The 22,710-nt window shown below is 33.7% G+C and overlaps 1 protein-coding gene across 30 annotated transcripts in view; it reads left to right on the top strand.

Moving 5' to 3' along the window:
* Positions 1-19,443, top strand: part of LOC127834861 (uncharacterized) — a 296,874-nt gene extending 277,431 nt beyond the window's left edge. The window contains exons 5-17 of one of the 30 annotated variants that reach the window (XM_052360947.1): positions 1,194-1,301; positions 3,408-3,497; positions 3,734-3,856; positions 4,045-4,250; positions 4,761-4,938; positions 5,432-5,532; positions 7,961-8,020; positions 9,066-9,125; positions 10,170-10,229; positions 11,275-11,334; positions 12,380-12,439; positions 13,486-13,545; positions 19,067-19,408. In XM_052360947.1, coding sequence (XP_052216907.1) covers positions 1,194-1,301; positions 3,408-3,497; positions 3,734-3,856; positions 4,045-4,250; positions 4,761-4,938; positions 5,432-5,532; positions 7,961-8,020; positions 9,066-9,125; positions 10,170-10,229; positions 11,275-11,334; positions 12,380-12,439; positions 13,486-13,545; positions 19,067-19,126 — 1,226 coding nt within the window. In that variant the 3' untranslated portion in view covers positions 19,127-19,408. Of the gene's footprint in view, positions 1-1,193; positions 1,302-3,407; positions 3,498-3,733; positions 3,857-4,044; positions 4,251-4,760; positions 4,939-5,431; positions 5,533-7,960; positions 8,021-9,065; positions 9,126-10,169; positions 10,230-11,274; positions 11,335-12,379; positions 12,440-13,333; positions 13,416-13,485; positions 13,546-19,066 lie in introns of all 30 variants that reach the window. The other 29 variants (XM_052360948.1, XM_052360953.1, XM_052360952.1 and 26 more) reach the window with 29 other exon arrangements.
* Positions 19,444-22,710: the final 3,267 nt, after the last annotated feature.

Genomic DNA, 22,710 nt, shown 5'->3' with positions numbered 1-22,710 from the left:
GTGACATGATTCCTGTATTGCATGAACTACTGTAAAATCCTTTTTTAAATTTATGTATAGTTTAAGGTAATGTCGTATATTTAAACAACAAGTAATTTACTATAAAATGACATTTGCTTCTGTTTTTATGCTTGTTCACCTTATACCATCTCTTCGCCAAACATGTTACTGTAACTGTAAATGAGTATTCGCGATGTTCGATTCTCAATATAAATGCGCTAACGCATTTTGCTTTAAGATGGTATGTAAAATATTGGTAAACTGATAAAACAAAAGTTTGTTTTTAAATTTACGAAAAAAAAATGCGTTTAAACACAACTACTTTAAATATCATAGTCGATTTATTATCAAAGTTCTGGACTTCCTCGTTTTGTCATTTCAGGACATTAATTTAAGGTCAATTAAAAAAGCGTCTCGATACATTTGTTCAACCTTAATGTTTTAGAACTAGTTTTTGTTTAGAAAATATAATGGGATTATTACATGTACTATGCAATATGACGCCCGGAGACATATTTGTAACAAACAGTAAGTTTGAACTGAAAATGAACACTGTTGTTAAAGGTCTAACCTGTATGTAAAAGCATTTGCCGCTTACGAGAAGGTCACGAGTTGAATCTCCGTAAGAGCACTCAATTAATTGTTAATTGTTTTACACAAATGCAATATATTTATATATACATTTCAAGCTATGGAGAAAGTATTCTTTAAAGATTTATACTAAAAATAATAATACCCTTACGTCTAAGAAGATTTAAATTTAGCGTCAACGGTAACACTTAAAAAAAAAATAAACTCATATAGCGAACATTATAGTCTTTCTGATATTTCAAATATTGTTGGCTTCATATTCGTATTCTCCTCACCATCTGTGATAAAGCAGCTTGAAAATCAACATGATATCTATTTTATTAATTGAAAATTGTAAAACATTATAGAAATCTACTCGTATTAAATTTTTTAGTTAGTAATGCCCTTTGTATGAGACTTAGCGATTGTGGTTATAAATTTAAGAAGGGTTACAGTCTAACTACAAATCATACGTATGTTTTGAATAAAAAAGTAATCACTGCGTGCTAAAAGTATCATATAAGCATATTGTCTTGGTTATTTTCGTATTTTGGGGACATACGTCTACTCATATGATTGCAATTGCATAAGTGTAACTGCCTTTAAATTTTCTGATAACACAGACTGTTCAACAAAAACGAGATGTTGGACCATATCTTCATTGGTTCTTGGCGTTTGCATAGTTAGTATGGCGATGGGCATCGTTGACTTTACTACTCCATGCGAAGAAGGTACTGATTCCAGCACGAAGTATAGTATACTTATTATTAAATTATTAATTGAATGTGTGGTTCGACCATAAACATTGTATTGTTTTCCTATATTGTCTACACCGACATTTGTTGTTATCACAAGTGTACAACTCGTATGCTCGATTAAAATACTTGTATATTTCTGACAAAGTTGTAGAAGTGACCTGGCAAACGACACGTGAGATAATTATGTTGTTAAATAACAAATGATCATGCATACATGCAATGCAGACGGATATTTAAATGAACCATAGACCTATGGCTTGAATAAAAATAGACGCTCTCAAAACAATTTAAAGGTGTTTTTAAGCAATAACGACACACATTCGCATATGCAATTTTAACGTATAAAAAAAGAAGTTTAATTAGTTTTTTTTCTACCTAATGCGCTCACTGATTCTGTTAGTTAAGTTATTTAGGTCAATTTAAGTTTTCGCTTATTCCAAGGCGGCAATATATGCGTGCTATAGTCTTTAATATGCATCGTTTCGGTATCTGTAAGATGACCCGTTGACCGTTACAGTCATATCATGAAGGGTTGAAAGTAGAAAAAAACATTATCAGTTCAAAGTGTATACGAAACAACTTCATGGAGGCAGCTTTTAATGTTATCATAAAATCTTAAGTTCTTCCGAAAAGCAGTTAAGATAAGAAAACAGTGTTTCCCACAACTTCCTTTGTCAAACTTGTGTAATTTCTTAATTGGCATGTTCAGGACAATATATTGTTTTAATGCAAGCTATGACTATAAACTGCATGATGTATTTAAATAAGATGAGAGTGTGAGGGGACGATACAATATGTTACCCATAGTCATGCCCCATGTTTGAACATTAAACACATTGTTACTCAGAATGCGACTCTTTAACATACTTATATCTGGATGAGTTGTGATATTATTTAGCCAATTGTATATAGCCAAACGATAGTGTCTTGCATAAGATCCACTATTGTCATTCAATGATCTGAATCACGTGCACATGTCAAACATTAGTATATTTTTAGTGGTGCATAATCCATATCAACTTACCTTAGTCAGTAGTATCTATTTCGATACGCCTCATACGTGACTTATGCTGATATTTCAATGTTAATATTTAACATTTTTTAATTATATATATGATATGAACAGGTGGAGAGCAATATTGTCAATATTTGTTTTTGTTATTGTAACAGTTTTAGAATGTGATTTATTCATTTTAAAACAAAGCTTATTACGACCAATAATGTTTTGTATAAGAATTAGGTTTTAGGTTTAATGTTAAGGCTAGAAAATGTCGTCTGTAATGGAGCTATATTATTCGTCAACACCACACATCGAGTGTGTGGTATATGGAAAAGCTCTAGTATTAACATTTTCACATCCAAATTTGAGTGGAATCAGGATGTCCGCGTGTCTAGCACTGCGTTCGTCCGTCGTGTTATTTGTCCGGACTTTTACCTTATACATTCAGAAAGCTATGTGAAGTATGAACTTGAAACATCACATGTGGATAGATCTTATAAAGGGAAAATGCCATACACTAACGATAATTCCATATTTGTTTAAACCATTTATTAATAAAAATCTTGTCCAAGCAATATATTTTAAATTATTAGATGTCTCAACTGGAAACCTCCAAGGACGGCTATGCTTATTAATATGAAGCGCAATGAAAAATAACTGTTGTATCCATATATTTAGAATTATTGCCTTTCGTAATAGTAAATACCGTTAAACTTCAGTATGAAACTTCATGATACACAAACTAGAACGAAATCTTGCCACCATATTTTAAAACTAGCTGCCCTTCACCTCATTTAATTCTATCTGCGACATATATTGAAAACTATAAAATACAGCTATTAATAATAGCATATTAATTTGGAAATGTTAAATCGGAAAGGCTATCTGGCAAAGCGGCCTTCCGGGGGTATTTCAGGCACGTAACGTTTTAGTTTGAGTTTAAGTTGGAGAAATTTGAAACAGTTTGTTGTTCCAGTTTTTAAAAATGTATTTCTTACAAAACGTTGATACCATAACCATTTAAGCCGAATGTATATTGTTCTTTTTATGTTAATTGTTTATTTACATGAACAAAAAAGAGTGGTCCGAACTAAACGGTTTCGCCATAGTGTTTGGAAGCGTGGGCGACGCCTTGCTGATAGTAACGTGTATTGCAACAATCATGATAGGTACAGTATTTTGGAACGTTCGTTCGCATGTTAAAATAACTTAAAGTTAATGCCTGATGTTTACAACTTCATGTGCTATTAATGCGCAATAATTATTAATGAAAACAAACAAAGCACTAGTAAAAATACAATGAAAAGAAGTTGCATGACTATTTGTGCATGACAATCTTACAATCAAAATAAATCTTATTGCTCTCAGACTTGTAATACAAATTTTGCAATCAATAATCGTATAGTTTGTATTCACTCGCCACCATGTGATGTCTTTGAACTACACTCGAGCATTCGGACCAGTACTAAAGACTTACACTATGGATTGGTTTACTCCCACATTGAACATTTCAAAAAGATATATGAAGGTAGGTATAACCACTGCAATAAATAATATCATATTTACCTAAATTTAGTAGACGCATTAAGTGTTTATTCACATACTTTAAATAGTGATATATCTGTAATATATTACAACCCAACTAGGTGGAGTAATGAACTGTCGATCAATGGCTTGAAACGTAATTTAACGACATTGTGCAATTATTTATTCCAGCTGCGGAACAATTGTTTAATGAGTGGTGCGAGGAATGTGACAACAAACTTATCAAAAGATTCCTGCTGGTTATACCTAACAATTGTGAGCTGACATCCGAGATCCTAAAGTCATCCGCCTTGTGCACATTGAACGAAATTAATTTTAAGCCTCATGAGGAAGACAACGTTTACAAACTGAAACTCTGCAAATTAACAATGGGACAAGTAAATAGTGTAGAAACAAATATATTCGATTTAAGTAGTGGTATTTATAATTTATCAAGTCATTTAATCATTCAATGTGTTATTTTAAAACGAAGCAGCTATAATTCAAATAAAGGAAACAGTTTGTTATTTAAACATTACCTGTATTGTTTAAAGGTATGTGCATGTCGCCATTCATCTTAATACAATATTACCAGTGGTCTTTTTAAAATAATGTCCGTTTCTATAATTATTATTTCAAAAAGACAAGCTTAAAGTACAACACAACAAGAGGTTGATGCATATGTTAGGGTATATGTCAGTTGCGTCAGTTCATCGCTATTAAATACATTCATAAACTGCATTGGTTGAGTTTTTGGGCAAGGCAATTTATTTACACATAAACGTTCTAATATGGTTTGCTAATTGTTTTTAATGAAAATTCAATACTGCTCCAGCAGCTGGAGTTTCACTTCTTTATATTGCTAATGTGAATATTACACCGTTATGCATTTTTTTCTCGGACTTCAGGAAACATATTACGTCTTTGCCGAAGTACCGACTGTTCTGACTGTCATCTCTTCACTTTCTCAAACGCTTCGCAATAAGACAATCGCTGGCGTTGTGAGGCAGAAATTCCAGTTGTTATACCAGAGAGAACTGCATTCTAATCGATGGGATAACACTGTTCAATTTGTCACATGCAAAGGTATTGAAGCAGAAAATTTATTGATTCTTGTTACTGTTTAGTATACGTTGACAAGTATAAATAATTGGTCATTTTGGTCTTTTTCAGATTTATGTAACAGTCATACGAAATAGTCCACAATAGCCATTTCACTGCCCAGCCTTGATATGCCCGTTCTCACGTTTAATACACAATGATATTGAGCTTGTATTTTACATTTTTACTGTACAAATAATTGACGTTGTCTGATATATGATCGAACAAACTGTACATGTATAATTTAAACATCACACTTTATATGAACAAGATCATTGGTTTTACCAATTATACCTTGTGATTTCAAGAAAAGGTAATGTCATTTAAACTTGTTTGCAAGACGTTTCCAGATTGTCTGGAGAATGACCAGACTTTAATAACCTTTAAAGCATATACAACGACCTTAACGAGTTGTTTCGAAAAAAATATTAACATGACAATATATTTTTAACGCACAAAAGTATGTGCTTTATTGTAGGCGAAGATGACATTGCAAGGGCTTTGTTTGGGGCAGCAAAGGCTTTGAATAAAGCAGCAAAGGCACTCGAAGAATATAACAAAAGAAAAGAATCACAAAAGGTACTTTTTAAAATTACTCTAATATGACATATAGAAACCCAACGGGTAACTGCCATGTCTATGCAACACAAACCAATTTGGCACCCTTTTTTTTCTGTTACATACCTCTACCTCTAATTTTAAAACAAATCATATAATATTAACGCCGACATTAATATGTTGTTATGGCGTTTGACTGGTCAATCATCAAGACATGAACAATCGCGCTTAATATTTGTAAAATACTATTTAGATCTTTTGATGTTGATTTTGTTTTAAATAAACAACATTTTGCTCGCAAATTGTTGTCTTGTTAAATCGTATTTATTTCTAACGAAAACTGAGATACTGAGAGTAGATTTATAGTACCATGACAGGAATCAGGCGGATATCAGCGTAGAGGTATAATACATGCACAAAACAAACTTACGATATACATGAACTTCTTAGTCATTTAACGTTGGGTAATTTTAAACTCATTAAGGTAGTACAACTGTAATGGGCAATATTTAAAGTATTATTTTCATAAACTTCATACCATATGTGGTCTTATTACACATTTTAGGATGGCTTTGAAGGCGAAACATGTTTCGTGATTTTTTCTTATGATGACCCATATTTTGATTTTTCTTTTAACCTAAATTACCCCTGGGGAAAAATAAGTTCAATAAACTCATATGCTTTAGCATTTTTGTTAAAACTTTTTGTAAATTTTGTACAGGGTATGATTGTAGATGATAGAAAAATACAATACTAGGCAATTGAGTGAACACAATTATGACAAAAATCTGAATTATTATGTAAGGTCTTTCAAACTACAAGTTCCACCCGTGTATGCAAAAATGACCCATACAAAATTATCTTTTTATAAGTTGTATGTTATTTCTTTATAATTTGAGCATTTATATTTGATCAGAGACATGTTATTATCCTCAATCGAAGTAAAAACAGCAATTTACCCGTATATATTTTTAAATAATTCACTAAAATATTATAGGACTATGGAGTATATTCATCGCTTTCCTTAATTGGTAACGAACGACGTCTGTTTAGTGATGAAGATAACTGAGATTGTGTATATGAACGGGTCGGGTGCACTTGTACTCCAAGAGCCGCCATAGCAAAAATATCAAATATGTTTATATGGACTACCTTTGTACCCAAGTGTTATATATTGCCATTTGCTATTCTAGACAGTTGCTAATATGAACCAGGAGTTCATATCGCCGGAATAAGATTCTGGTCCTGGATCACATGAGTTTGTTTGAATTAACGGGTAGTCAGAGAACGTTGGCACACAAAAAATGAAATTTAGAGATAGAAATCGTATTTTATATTTGTGCAGGCAGCTGGACAGAAAGTGTGACTGAAATCACCAATGCAACTATTTCTAAATCAGATGAGGTAGGTTTGACTTTCTTTTATTGAAGTACGTTTATATTGTTGGAACAACTTCATCTAATACTTTTTAAGAATAAGTGGCACTAGGCAAGCATTAAGCGTTGTTTTTAAATAAAAACATCACGTATTGAATCCTCTCCACCCCGGTAATTAAGCATTTTCAGTTGCACACGTTTTAGCCCTGACCCAGCAATATTTTCAGCCAAATGCATCTTCATTAGACCACACGAAATGAGTGGGCTCCATGTTGGATAGATCCGGGCTTTAGCACTGTTGAACGCCATGTTATTTGACACAGCCAAGCGGGAAAATCTAAGGAAATTATATCTTTTGAAGACAAAGTCTCAACCTGGGCAAAAATAAATTTAATAAACGCATATGTTTTAGCATTTTTGTTAACATATTTCGTAAATTTTGTACAGGGTATGATTGTAGATTATATAAAAATACAACACTAGACAATTGAGTGAAAACAATTATGACAACAATCTGAATTATTATGTAAGGTCTTTCAAAATTACAAGTTCCACCCGTGTATGCAAAAATGACCCATACACAATTATCTCTTTTATACGTTGTATGTTATTTCTTTATAATTTGAGCATTTGTATTTGATCAGAGACATGTGATTAGCCTCAATCAAAGTAAAAACAGCAATTTACCCGTATATATTTTTAAATAATTCACTAAAATCTTATAGGACTATGGAGTTTATTCATCGCTTTCCTTAATTGGTAACGAACGACGTCTGTTTAGTGATGAAGATAACTGAGATTGTGTATATGAACGGGTCGGGTGCACTTATACTCCAAGAGCCGCCATAGCAAAAATATCAAATATGTTTATATGGACTACCTTTGTACCCAAGTGTTATATATTGCCATTTGCTATTCTAGACAGTTGCTAATATGAACCAGGTGTTCATATCGCCGGAATAAGATTCTTGTCCTGGATCACATGAGTTTGTTTGAATTAACGGTTAGTCAGAGAACGTTGGCACACAAAAAATGAAATTTAGAGATAGAAATCGTATTTTATATTTGTGCAGGCAGCTGGACAGCAAAGTGTGACTACAATCACAAATGCAACTATTTCTAAATCAGATGAGGTAGGTTTGACTTTCTTTCATTGAAGTACGTTTATATTGTTGGAACAACTTCATCTAATACTTTTTAAGAATAAGTGGCCCTAGGCAAGCATTAAGCGTTGTTTTTAAATAAAAACATCACGTATTGAATCCTCTCCACCCCGGTAATTTAGCATTTTCAGTTGCACACGTTTTAGCCCTGACCCAGCAATATTTTCAGCCAAATGCATCTTCATTACACCACACGAAATGAGTGGGCACTATGTTGGATAGATCCGGGCTTTAGCACTGTTGAACGCCATGTTATTTGACACAGCCAATCGGGAAAATCTAAGGAAATTATATCTTTTGAAGACAAAGTCTCAACCTGGGCAAAAATAAATTTAATAAACTCATATGTTTTAGCATTTTTGTTAACATATTTCGTAAATTTTGTACAGGGTATGATTGTAGATGATAGAAAAATACAACACTAGACAATTGAGTGAAAACAGTTATGACATAAATCTGAATTATTATGTAAGGTCTTTCAAAACTACAAGTTCCACACGTGTATGCAAAAATGACCCATACACAATTATCTTTTTTATAAGTTGTATGTTATTTCTTTATAATTTGAGCATTTATATTTGATCAGAGACATGTTATTAGCCTCAATCAAAGTATAAAGAGCAATTTACCCGTATATATTTTTAAATAATGCACTAAAATCTTATAGGACTATGGAGTATATTCATCGCTTTCCTTAATTGGTAACGAACGACGTCTGTTTAGTGATGAAGATAACTGAGATTGTGTATATGAACGGGTCGGGTGCACTTGTACTCCAAGAGCCGCCATAGCAAAAATATCAAATATGTTTATATGGACTACCTTTGTACCCAAGTGTTATATATTGTCATTTGCTATTCTAGACAGCTGCTAATATGAACCAGGAGTTCATATCGCCGGAATAAGATTCTGGTCCTGGATCACATGAGTTTGTTTGAATTAACGGTTAGTCAGAGAACGTTGGCACACAAAAAATGAAATTTAGAGATAGAAATCGTATTTTATATTTGTGCAGGCAGCTGGACAGAAAAGTGTGACTACAATCACAAATGCAACTATTTCTAAATCAGATGAGGTAGGTTTGACTTTCTTTCATTGAAGAACGTTTATATTGTTGGAACAACTTCATCTAATACTTTTTAAGAATAAGTGTCTCTAGGTAAGCATTAAGCGTTGCTTTTAAATAAAAACATCACGTATTGAATCCTCTCCACCCAGGTAATTAAGCATTTCAGTTGCACACGTTTTAGCCCTGACCCAGCAATATTTTCAGCCAAATGCATCTTCATTAGACCACACGAAATGAGTGGGCTCCATGTTGGATAGTTCCGGACTTTAGAACTGTTGAACGCCATGTTATTTGACACAGCCAATCGGGAAAATCTAAGGAAATTATATCTTTTGAAGACAAAGTCTCAACCTGTGGAAAAATAAATTCAATAAACTCATATGTTTGAGCATTTTTGTTAACACTTTTTGTACATTTTGTATAGGGTAGGATTGTAGATGATAGAAAAATACAACACTAGACAATTGAGTGAAAACAATTATGACAACAATCTGAATTATTATGTAAGGTCTTTCAAAATTACAAGTTCCACCCGTGTATGCAAAAATGACCCATACACAATTATCTTTTTTATACGTTGTATGTTATTTCTTTATAATTTGAGCATTTGTATTTGATCAGAGACATGTGATTAGCCTCAATCAAAGTAAAAACAGCAATTTACCCGTATATATTTTTAAATAATTCACTTAAATCTTATAGAAATATGGAGTTTATTCATCGCTTTCCTTAATTGGTAACGAACGACGTCTGTTTAGTGATGAAGATAACTGAGATTGTGTATATGAACGGGTCGGGTGCACTTGTACTCCAAGAGCCGCCGTAGCAAAAATATCAAATATGTTTATATGGACTACCTTTGTACCCAAGTGTTATATATTGCCATTTGCTATTCTAGACAGTTGCTAATATGAACCAGGTGTTCATATCGCCGGAATAAGATTCTTGTCCTGGATCACATGAGTTTGTTTGAATTAACGGTTAGTCAGAGAACGTTGGCACACAAAAAATGAAATTTAGAGATAGAAATCGTATTTTATATTTGTGCAGGCAGCTGGACAGCAAAGTGTGACTACAATCACAAATGCAACTATTTCTAAATCAGATGAGGTAGGTTTGACTTTCTTTCATTGAAGTACGTTTATATTGTTGGAACAACTTCATCTAATACTTTTTAAGAATAAGTGGCCCTAGGCAAGCATTAAGCGTTGTTTTTAAATAAAAACATCACGTATTGAATCCTCTCCACCCCGGTAATTAAGCATTTTCAGTTGCACACGTTTTAGCCCTGACCCAGCAATATTTTCAGCCAAATGCATCTTCATTAGACCACACGAAATGAGTGGGCACTATGTTGGATAGATCCGGGCTTTAGCACTGTTGAACGCCATGTTATTTGACACAGCCAATCGGGAAAATCTAAGGAAATTATATCTTTTGAAGACAAAGTCTCAACCTGGGCAAAAATAAATTCAATAAACTCATATGTTTGAGATTTTTTGTCAACACTTTTTGTAAATTTTATACAGGGTATGATTGTAGATGATAGAAAAATACAACACTAGACAATTGAGTGAAAACAATTATGACAACAATCTGAATTATTATGTAAGGTCTTTCAAAATTACAAGTTCCACCTATGTATGCAAAAATGACCCATACACAATTATATTTTTTATAAGTTGTATGTTATTTCTTTATAATTTGAGCATTTGTATTTGATCAGAGACATGTTATTAGCCTCAATCGAAGTAAAAACAGCAATTTACCCGTATATATGTTTAAATAATTCACTAAAATATTATAGGACTATGGAGTATATTCATCGCTTTCCTTAATTGGTAACGAATGACGTCTGTTTAGTGATGAAGATAACTGAGATTGTGTATATGAACGGGTCGGGTGCTCTTGTACTCCAAGAGCCGCCATAGCAAAAATATCAAATATGTTTATATGGACTACCTTTGTACCCAAGTGTTATATATTGCCATTTGCTATTCTAGACAGTTGCTAAAATGAACCAGGAGTTCATATCGCCGGAATGAGATTCTGGTCCCGGATCACATGAGTTTGTTTGAATTAACGGTTAGTCAGAGAACGTTGGCACACAAAAAATGAAATTTAGAGATAGAAATCGTATTTTATATTTGTGCAGGCAGCTGGACAGAAAAGTGTGACTACAATCACAAATGCAACTATTTCTAAATCAGATGAGGTAAGTTTGACTTTCTTTCATTGAAGTACGTTTATATTGTTGGAACAACTTCATCTAATACTTTTTAAGAATAAGTGGCCCTAGGCAAGCATTAAGCGTTGATTTTAAATAAAAACATCACGTATTGAATCCTCTCCACCCCGGTAATTTAGCATTTTCAGTTGCACACGTTTTAGTCCTGACCCAGCAATATTTTCAGCCAAATGCATCTTCATTAGACCACACGAAATGAGTGGGCTCCATGTTGGATAGATCCGGGCTTTAGCACTGTTGAACGCCATGTTATTTGACACAGCCTATGGGCAAAATCTAAGGAAATTATATCTTTTGAAGACAAAGTCTCAACCTGGGGAAAAATAAATTCAATAAACTCATATGTTTGAGCATTTTTGTTAACACTTTTTGTAAATTTTGTACAGGGTATGATTGTAGATGATAGAAAAATACAACACTAGACAATTGAGTGAAAACAATTATGATACAAATCTGAATTATTACGTAAGGTCTTTCAAAATTACAAGTTCCACCCGTGTATGCAAAAATGACCCATACACAATTATCTTTTTTATAAGTTGTATGTTATTTCTTTATAATTTGAGCATTTGTATTTGATCAGAGACATGTTATTAGCCTCAATCAAAGTAAAAACAGCAATTTACCCGTATATATTTTTAAATAATTCACTAAAATCTTATAGGACTATGGAGTATATTCATCGCTTTCCTTAATTGGTAACGAACGACGTCTGTTTAGTGATGAAGATAACTGAGATTGTGTATATGAAGGGGTCGGGTGCACTTGTACTCCAAGAGCCGCCATAGCAAAAATATCAAATATGTTTATATGGACTACCTTTGTACCCAAGTGTTATATATTGCCATTTGCTATTCTAGACAGTTGCTAATATAAACCAGGTGTTCATATCGCCGGAATAAGATTCTGGTTCTGGATCACATGAGTTTGTTTGAATTAACGGTTAGTCAGAGAACGTTGGCACACAAAAAATGAAATTTAGAGATAGAAATCGTATTTTATATTTGTGCAGGCAGCTGGACAGACAAGTGTGACTATCATCACAAATGCAACTATTTCTAAATCAGATGAGGTAGGTTTGACTTTCTTTCATTGAAGTACGTTTATATTGTTGGAACAACTTCATCTAATACTTTTTAAGAATAAGTGGCCCTTGGCAAGCATTAAGCGTTGTTTTTAAATAAAAACATCACGTATTGAATCCTCTCCACCCCGGTAATTAAGCATTTTCAATTGCACACGTTTTAGCCCTGACCCAGCAATATTTTCAGCCAAATGCATCTTCATTAGACCACACGAAATGAGTGGGCTCCATGTTGGATAGATCCGGGCTTTAGCACTGTTGAACGCCATGTTATTTGACACAGCCAATGGGGAAAATCTAAGGAAATTATATCTTTTGAAGACAAAGTCTCGAATTGGGGAAAAATAAATTCAATAAACTCATATGTTTGAGCATTTTTGTTAACACTTTTTGTAAATTTTGTATAGGGTGTGATTGTAGATGATAGACAAATACAACCCTAGACAATTGAGTGAAAACAATTATGACACAAATCTGAATTATTATGTAAGGTCTTTCAAAATTACAAGTTCCACCCGTGTATGCAAAAATGACCCATACACAATTATCTTTTTTATAAGTTGTATGTTATTTCTTTATAATTTGAGCATTTGTATTTGATCAGAGACATGTTATTAGCCTCAATCGAAGTAAAAACAGCAATTTACCCGTATATTTTTTTTAAATAATTCACTAAAATCTTATAGGACTATGGAATATATTCATCGCTTTCCTTAATTGGTAACGAACGACGTCTGTTTAGTGATGAAGATAACTGAGATTGTGTATATGAAGGGGTCGGGTGCACTTGTACTCCAAGAGCCGCCATAGCAAAAATATCAAATATGTTTATATGGACTACCTTTGTACCCAAGTGTTATATATTGCCATTTGCTATTCTAGACAGTTGCTAATATGAACCAGGAGTTCATATCGCCGGAAGAAGATTATTGTCCTGGATCACATGAGTTTGTGTGAATTAACGGTTAGTCAGAGAACGTTGGCACACAAAAAATGAAATTTAGAGATAGAAATCGTATTTTATATTTGTGCAGGCAGCTGGACAGAAAAGTGTGACTACAATCACCAATGCAACTAGTTCTAAATCAGATGAGGTAGGTTTGACTTTCTTTCATTGAAGTACGTTTATATTGTTGGAACAACTTCATCTAATACTTTTTAAGAATAAGTGGCCCTTGGCAAGCATTAAGCGTTGTTTTTAAATAAAAACATCACGTATTGAATCCTCTCCACCCCGGTAATTAAGCATTTTCAGTTGCACACGTTTTAGCCCTGACCCAGCAATATTTTCAGCCAAATGCATCTTCATAAGACCACACGAAATGAGTGGGCTCCATGTTGGATAGATCCGGGCTTTAGCACTGTTGAACGCCATGTTATTTGACACAGCCAATGGGGAAAATCTAAGGAAATTATATCTTTTGAAGACAAAGTCTCGAATTCGAGAAACTGTATAAGTGTTTCCACATCTGCCATAGCGTTGTGTGCATTTTATATTTCACCAATCAATTGTAAAACTAAATCAGCTTGCTTCTAGGACTACTTTGGATATAATGCACGGAATATTGATAAAGCATGGATAAAAGCACCGTTATAAAAACCATAAAAAATATCAATTGCACAAACATTTACCAATATCGATATAAAAATTGGAAAATCAAAACGACGACCATTATGAGAAAACCAAGCAAACATCTTGAAACTTTTCAAGCCAATGCAACATTTGTGTTTAAAGCCAGTCGCATTGACCCTGGCTGCACACCTGTCCATTGACTGTCATTGTCTCACCAGTCATTAAAATGCCTGTAACTTGTGAAGCCTTTGTTACTTATTGACACAGTTGGTGTGACGTATGTTGCGAACTGATTATAGGACTGGACTTCCACCGTCACTATCCGAGTAATCTTCGGTAGTACCCTTCCTTCAACTGAAAACATAGTAAAATATCGATATGTAATATCACATTTAGAATGCAACCTAAGATAATATAATATCCATTGGAATATATTAGGTGAATGACCATACTACTGATCTACCGGCAATACAATTTGTTTATAGAAGAAAAAAATCATAGAGGCATCTGATTGATATCTGTAGGAAACCAGTTATTGATTCTACATAATTATAAAAGTACAATTGTTAGTATCATAGCATACTGAGTCCAGTAGTTTCTAGGTCAAATATATTTATATTAATGGTCGGTTTCTCTGGATGATAATCATAATGAATAGATTCGTACGTCATTTCATCAAAGAAAGCCTCGCTAGCTGCAATATTTGCTGATTTAGTCGCAACTTGCTCCATCACCTCACCAGCTCGCTAATCCATTATTAATAAGTTGGTGTCCGATATTGGTTTGAGGTTTAATGCTGGCAGCATATTGTTTACACGGGAAAGTCCAACCAGGCTGTCCACCATTGCAAAATGGAGAAGAAATCTAACTATAGCAAAGATAAAAGTAAGTAAGATATCTAAAAAAACAACAATATATATTTACTTCTGGTTACTGTATCTCGATGTTTACAGTAAAGAGATCATAGACCACCAAAATATAGTCATAATAATGCCTCCAAGTTACATCTTTGAACTAAATGTTTGTATCAATGATTCTGTGTATTTTATATACAGGTTCTGATAATATATCAATGACTTTACCTGTTCGAAGTATTGTGTTGACAACAAAGCAAGACATTCCAGGTCCATTTTTCCCATTGTCTTTGACTCTGTGACTGTGGGTTCTACCATATGCTACAGTGTTTACCATCTGACAGTCAATGTTACTGCACTCTACGTACATACACTCTCCAAGTCTTTTCGGTAACTCACCTTTTATGGATTTAAATATCAGTGGAACAGGCACAAGTCCTCATGCAGAACAATACATTAATTTATTCAGCAACACGCCATGCCATTAAACACCGACCTATTTTCCACGATTCCGTCGATGAAGATGTTGTGCGCTATCATTTTTTGTTTAGGCCTAGCACATGAATGATCACCAAGATTGTGTTTCTTTTATACTACTTGTTTTTAACTCGTTAAACGTCTTTTTTTTTGGTTACAATTCACGAATTCTTTTTTTTATGTTGTCGCGAAAATATATTACAACTGGTTAATTTTTTACATAGGTTTTTAAGAAAAATCTATTTTGACGTCTTAATATATTGAAATAAGCATATCAACGATACAATCTATTATGTAATTATATCAACATGTTTTTATTTAAGAAATAATACTTTGTAATAATAAACCGAACATAGATACATCTTGCGACTTCATATATGATATTTACCAACATAAGCCGACGTCACCGATCTCACATAAAACGCTGGAATGATTACAATTGTACTAGCTTAATTTAAAAATGATAATATTGGTTCAACCTTTCGATAAATGGTTGTTGCAGTATATAACATTACACCTAGTTATCACAAGCATGGCAATTCGCAATTAATAAAAGAAGAGGCCGGTCATATAGTCTTTGTTATAAAATAGAGGTGTTTTTAAAATCCTACTTGCAGAAATGCGGCGCCCTTTGGCACGACAAGTCGGCATTTGTTATCTAGCAAGATTGCTTAAAGCTTAACAATACAGTATTAAACATGCACTGCGAGATATGGGCCATATATAATCTTACATTTATATACCTAACAAATACTACTTGATATTATAAGGCACACCAGAACAACGTAACAGTAACTTACTCATCGTTGACCAGACCGTTACAAAATGTATCCATTGTATGTTACAAATACACACTTAATGTATCATTCATATACTGGAAACGGTATTCGATTATGGAGTTTTCAGTTTTAATATCATGCTTTAATCTTACCGTGATAGTTTTGAGGCCTAAAAAAGGAACAGTTAAATCAGCAAATCTATCCTATGAACATGAACGTATTTTCGATATAACGGTTTTTTAAACAAACCAAATCGATTGTTATCGGTAATTTAGCGGTACATCATCGAACTATGTGTCAAAGAAAAACATGATTTGATCTTTGAAGTAGCAGGATTAAATTCATCTGAAATAGAAAACACAAATATTTCAAATAAATTAATTTATAATAAAAAAATAGAAGTGTTTGTGAAACGATATGTCCTCCCCATATATTTGACCTTTGACCTTGAAGGATGACATACACATGCATTGCATATATGAAGTTGCTATCTTCAATATTGCAAAAGTTATGGCAAATGTTAAAGTTTGACGCAAACAAACCAACACAGAAACAAACCAACAAACAAACAGACAGGGCACAATCAATATGTCCCAATATAGACTGGGGGACATAAACAACAACTCTATACACTTTTTGAGATTCGAGCTCATGCAAAAAGGAGAAAATAGCATTTCCTGATTACCTGATAAACCATTAGTTAGCTATATATTCAAGGACAATTTTGTTTAACGTAACTTAATGTGTTTGTTTATTTATTATTACGTTTCCCGTGTCGGTTATTTCATTCCTGATCATCGTGTGATTAACCTGGCCCTCCTGGTTATTCTGTTCATAACAGTTGATAGCTTTAGACAATCTCAATTTTTTATTACGGTAAAAGCTTCTGTCCAGTAAAATGAATTGATTGGATTTGTTATATTTGATAATTTAGGAAGATAATTTATTAGTTGATTGCGCTGATTGTTTGTTCATAAACATACGTGAATATGCGCGTTAACACTAACTTTAAAACGAATACTATCCATGGGTAAAGCGATACTGATTGCAAGCGTCGCACAACTGAGATCTCGAGTAAACATGAATCAGTTGCGTCGTGTTTTTGTATTTTATTCAACATGACATAAGCTGGCATAAACGCTATCATAGATCATTTGCGTCGCACTGAAGTGCGACGACTAGTATGTAATACGTTTTTTTTAGCTTATGGGAGGAGAAGCTATTTTGCGGATCAATGTATATGTTTTTGTTGTCAGAATATCTTGCATAGTGGTGATTTGTTTGTGTAAATTATTGTAAATAAGTAGTGCATTTGTGCCTATTACATTTACTACAACATTTATTGCCAATTATGCAAAGCTAATTCTTTTAATTAATAACTGATCACAGGAACTGAGCAATACTAAACATCGCAGGGACTGGGCAAATACGCGAAGTGGTAACAATTTCTAGTTTTGTATAAAAAAATAACATAATCAAAATATATTTATTTTATGGTTTTTCTAACAATAGCGCAGACTTTTGCAGTTCGAGTTTTGGTTAACGCGTATTTTCTTCAAATTTACAATACGACAGCGATTACACGGTTTATTGCTTCATCATTATGTACTCACCGGTCTTACTGACAATAATCTAGTGACGTCACCATATATGAATAGAATGATTGCTTAATTGATAACCGTTACGCTACAGTCAATTATTAATATCTTCGTTAAAATGTGAGTTTTCAAGCGGTTCCGTAGTGTAGTGGTTGCACGCTCGCTTCACATTTGAGAGATCCAAGGTTCGAGCCCCAGTAGAATCAAATTATTTTTTGTGTGTTCGATGTTAACTTTTTGTTTTGATGAATACATTTTAGTTTAAATAAATATGCTGTTTGATTGTTACCATTTTTTGTTTTAATTATGCCCATGAAATATATGTGTGAGAGGATGGGGAGGTTCGTAAACACATTAAAACTTTTATAGTGTTTTCATATCAATGAGTACTCAACCCCTATCGCAAATGAGGAACGAAAGAATCAGTTCAGAATCATCTCCCCTTGAAGCTGAGAAAAAATGAAATTACACTTACAAGATGAAGCAGATTTTTTAAAACCTACACAGTTCTGTTCCATTAATGAAAACTGCACACGGATGCCAGTACAAAAAGGAAACCACTGTAAATAAAATGAACTATGAAATATCTGGGGGGTAACAACACAAAATCATAGATAATGGTTATTTTGGGGTTATAACACAACATCATAGATAATGGTTATTTGGGGGTTATAACACACAATCATAGATAATGGTTATACCAGTACCTTTTTCTATTTTGTTCGGAATATTAATCGACAAATATCTTAATATTTACAGTAGAAAATAATCGTTCCATGTAACTTAATTGAGTGCCATTTACACTGAAATTCCCGACGCCCTTTGATGCTTTGCATCAATACTTATCTTGTACATTATATGTAAGACTAAAATCAATTTAAAGAAGAATATATTACAGGAGTAAACGTAGAGATACACACACTCACATTGTGCACAAAAAAACAACAAATAATACTTCGTTCGATCTAGTGGCATTTGGTGTACAAGCAATAGATTGTCGAACACGAAAGCAAACGCACTGTCTTAACACCCCTTGTTAGCGCGACTCGCAATACAATAAAAACATTCCATAAGCAGTTGAGAGGTATTGTAAATTCTTCATCCCGAGGAAATTTACCGAGGCCAAAATATCATGGTTTTACATCGCTCTTCGTCGAAAGTTATATTTGTTATACCGATCGAACATTCTGATATTAAAGCAATACTCAGGTACTAAGTACAGATTTCATTAGGAAATAAAGCGCTAATAAATAGACTTGTATGTATACATTTTAATGCCACGATCAACTGTTACTTTATTTTGATAATTTATTTAACCCGTATTTCTATTTCAGAATTGCGTTTCATGGCCGATAAAATGTTGCAAGGGATGTCAAGGTAAAGTTGCAGAGTGAATAAAACGTATATGAAACTCTGAATACAGGTTTGCGTACTACCGCGGATATGACAATAATTAAACCCCAATCCTGGTATAAGGTAGTGATATCAGCGTGTTACAATTATATTCCATTAGGTGATCCAAAATGTTATGATAAGATATATGTGTTGATGAATGACAAGTATAAAACTGCTCACTTTACTTAAATTCTCATCATACAAGAGCGCATCCTATTAATAATCTAATAATAATTTATCAATGTTATATTCAAGCAGTCCTTTGGTGTTAATCTCACTGTTAATAAATATTTTGTAGTTAATATTACATACCCTCTCTGTATGTTGGAGTTGCATAAACGTTTAAAATGTAATTAAATACAGTACATATTTAAGGCATTATTATTTGTAAAGAATCCCTGCAATGTTGCTGCAGCACGACTGTTAGATAGATGGATTGACATCGCCGGGTAAATGTGATGGCGTACTGGCGAGTCGATATATTGTCTGCGATAGGTTTAAGATATTCAAACCATCATGAGTTCGATACTGTCCGTTAAATTTCGAAGTATTCATAACCACTCGACTTTGTATGTTCACTATCTGGATACTTTATTAACTTTATTAAAGATGTATATTTGAATCACCACTGCGGAAAAAGTAATTATAACCGATATAAAATGTTGTTTTAATAACAAGACATACATGGTTTCTAATGCGCTTTAAAATAATAAATCCAGGTAACAATCATAACAAGATAAAAGTTCTGATGCGCGACAAGTAAGAAAATGCCGTAATCTACAGGTACAGAATTTGCGTCCACCTCAGAATCTCCAGTATTTTCATTCCGTGGCATACTTTTTTTAAACTTGGTATTATCATTATTAAGACTTTTCCTGTTGAAACTGTTTTGCTTGCAATTTTTTTAATTTTATTTTTAATACATAACAAACATTTTGAACGGGTTTTTGTATTTTCCCTTCCGGCATATTCAATCTCGTTTTCATTATGAAAAGACGAGATTTTAATTCAAATATTAAGTCGAGTTATAAGTTCCCGATCTCTGTAGATACCATGAAAACATATTGTTTCTCCAATGTGAAATGACTATGCAATTTTATTTTTTAAGTAAATAAAAGTTATAACGCCCCTCATCGGAGTTTTCTACAGAGTGTTCAATAAGAAATATGAAAAAGCACTACGGGTGTATTTTGATTATATATTATTTCAGAAAGCAGCTCAGTACCACATTCGTTAACCAAGATTCATTTCATTCATCCGGTTAGAGTTATTCGGATTACAAAGTATAACCGTCCTTTACCTTTTGTCTATGTCATACACGTTCGGTTACAGTTTCCAATTTGTCAAATTGATCCCTGATCCTTTGGCGACATCAACTTGTTCTACGCGAATTTATTAACAAGAGCAAGGGCTGATGAATAATTACTTGAAAAGCCCGCTTTGTCATTTATTTATTTATTATACTGTTTTAATTTGATACCTTACGTAAACACATTGTATATTCTATATTTGAACAATAGAAAACATGTGAGAAGAAAAATACAAAATATAAATGAAATGTAATGTCCAAATAGCGGAATATAAATTACACCAGACTAGCACTAGAGTAAATTAACCTCAGCTATAGAATAGCACTATAACTGAGCCATGTCGAGGAGGGGACCGGAAGTACTGCCCAACCCCAGTTGCACTATTGATTTAGCTTCTCGTTTATGCAATCATTGCCAACAGAAAATGCACAGCATTCTATGCTATTTCGAAAATTTATGCAATTCCTATTTCAACAAACACGTTGCTGGTTTGGAAATAGATTGTATACAAGCGCAATCCCTAAGGCCACCGCAACCGGCCAAATAAGTTTTCGGTACGCCGTACCGTGCAACATTTTATACATGCGCAATCGCTGAGGCCACCGCAACCCGCCATAAATTCTCGGTACGGCTTACCGTGAAACATTACATGCAGGCGCAATCGCTAAGGCCACCACAACCGGCCAAATAAATCCTCGGTACGCCGTACCGTAGGTTTTCCAGTGCAACATATAGTAAAGTATTCGCAAAACCAAACAGAGCTATTCCAGGTACCTCTAAGCACGCCGTGCCATCGAGCGAGTACTAGAACACCCATAATATACCGAAAATAATTTTGAAAGCATTCTTGTCATCCTCACACATACTAGCACTACGTGATAGTTGACAACAAAATGCTAAGTTTAACTCCCTCGGACGTATGTACATCATTATATAGTTATATATTTATACTTTTAATAGTTCTAAGACATAGAATTTCCGCCACCAAATAAATGTATTTATTTTCCCCAAACTTCTATGACCTGTTTAAAACTAGTTTTAATAAACAATCGCGCAAAACATCTAAAAACAAATGAGTCCGACGTCAGATAAGTGAACGCCATAATTTCTGAAAAAGCTCGGTTTTCCATACTATTCTGCTAAATAATAATAAATGCCAACGTAGAGATATTCTTGACCAATACAGATTCAAGTTGATCATGAGCGACCAGAGGCAGAATTGAACATAGAAATCGTTATATGGGGCTCTTGTATCCACGACAGGACTTTGCCTGTGACAACCCAAAAGTATTTTGCTTGTAGAAAATATGTCCGAAATGCAGAACCAAGCATTAATCCTATAATAAAATGATAACCCCGAAATGTAGTTATGGAATATGGCGAATAATGCGTCTCAAAACAATACGTAACAAACATAATATCATGGCTATGTGGAGCTGGCCATACTACAGCTAACCTCCACAACTCTCTGAATTTGTTAAATGCACGCATGGCCGTTTTATATGCTAATTGCGTGTTTTTAGAAATTCCTGCGAGTACCAATTCTTTAGCTCTATATTAAACATATTTCATAGATAATCCGGCATTGGAGTCTCTGCCGTGTCCACAAACGGGGCCAGTCACCGAAAACGCTCTTGCTGAAACCGTGATAATGCATATGCGAAACTGTGTTTGCTACCGGGAATATGATAAGTGCACAATTGAACAAAATTTCCTTGCATGGTAAGAACTCTCTATCAAGCAAAAACTTTAACTTATTTGAACGACATCGACTTTGAAATGTAAACAACGGCCGTATTGTCATAATGAAAGATAATTTTCTTTTAAGTCATATATTCACTGAAAACGACCGTGAATACCACAATAGGAAACAATGCCAGCAATATAATATCTTTAGCAAGTCCTTTCCGAACCCATTCCACATGCCACTTTTCTAAGCACTATTGGCCGTTGAACCCGATACAGAAGCCTATTCCATCCGACGATCAGTAAAGAACGTTATTTTGTCATTTGAAAACCAATATCGACCATAAAAACGGAAACCCCGTTAACATGTTTAAAGAAAGCAAGCTACATAATTTAGTCACAGCTTATGGCATTTGTGATTCTAACGTGATGGTGTTATTGTTTTATACAGCATGTAGCGTTAATCAGACGTCTGCAAAAGGGTCTTCCAATAACAATTGACAACACAAATTTAATGAGCCTGTAAGACACTGTATTCATTTCAACTTAACCTTTTTACTTTTAAGAACACTGTTATTTTTTTGATA

This window comes from Dreissena polymorpha, chromosome 6 (genome assembly GCF_020536995.1).
Source record: "Dreissena polymorpha isolate Duluth1 chromosome 6, UMN_Dpol_1.0, whole genome shotgun sequence".
Lineage (NCBI taxonomy): Eukaryota > Metazoa > Mollusca > Bivalvia > Myida > Dreissenidae > Dreissena > Dreissena polymorpha.
The sequence above is the reverse complement of the archived record's forward strand: the minus strand, read 5'-3'. Positions and strand labels throughout refer to the sequence as shown.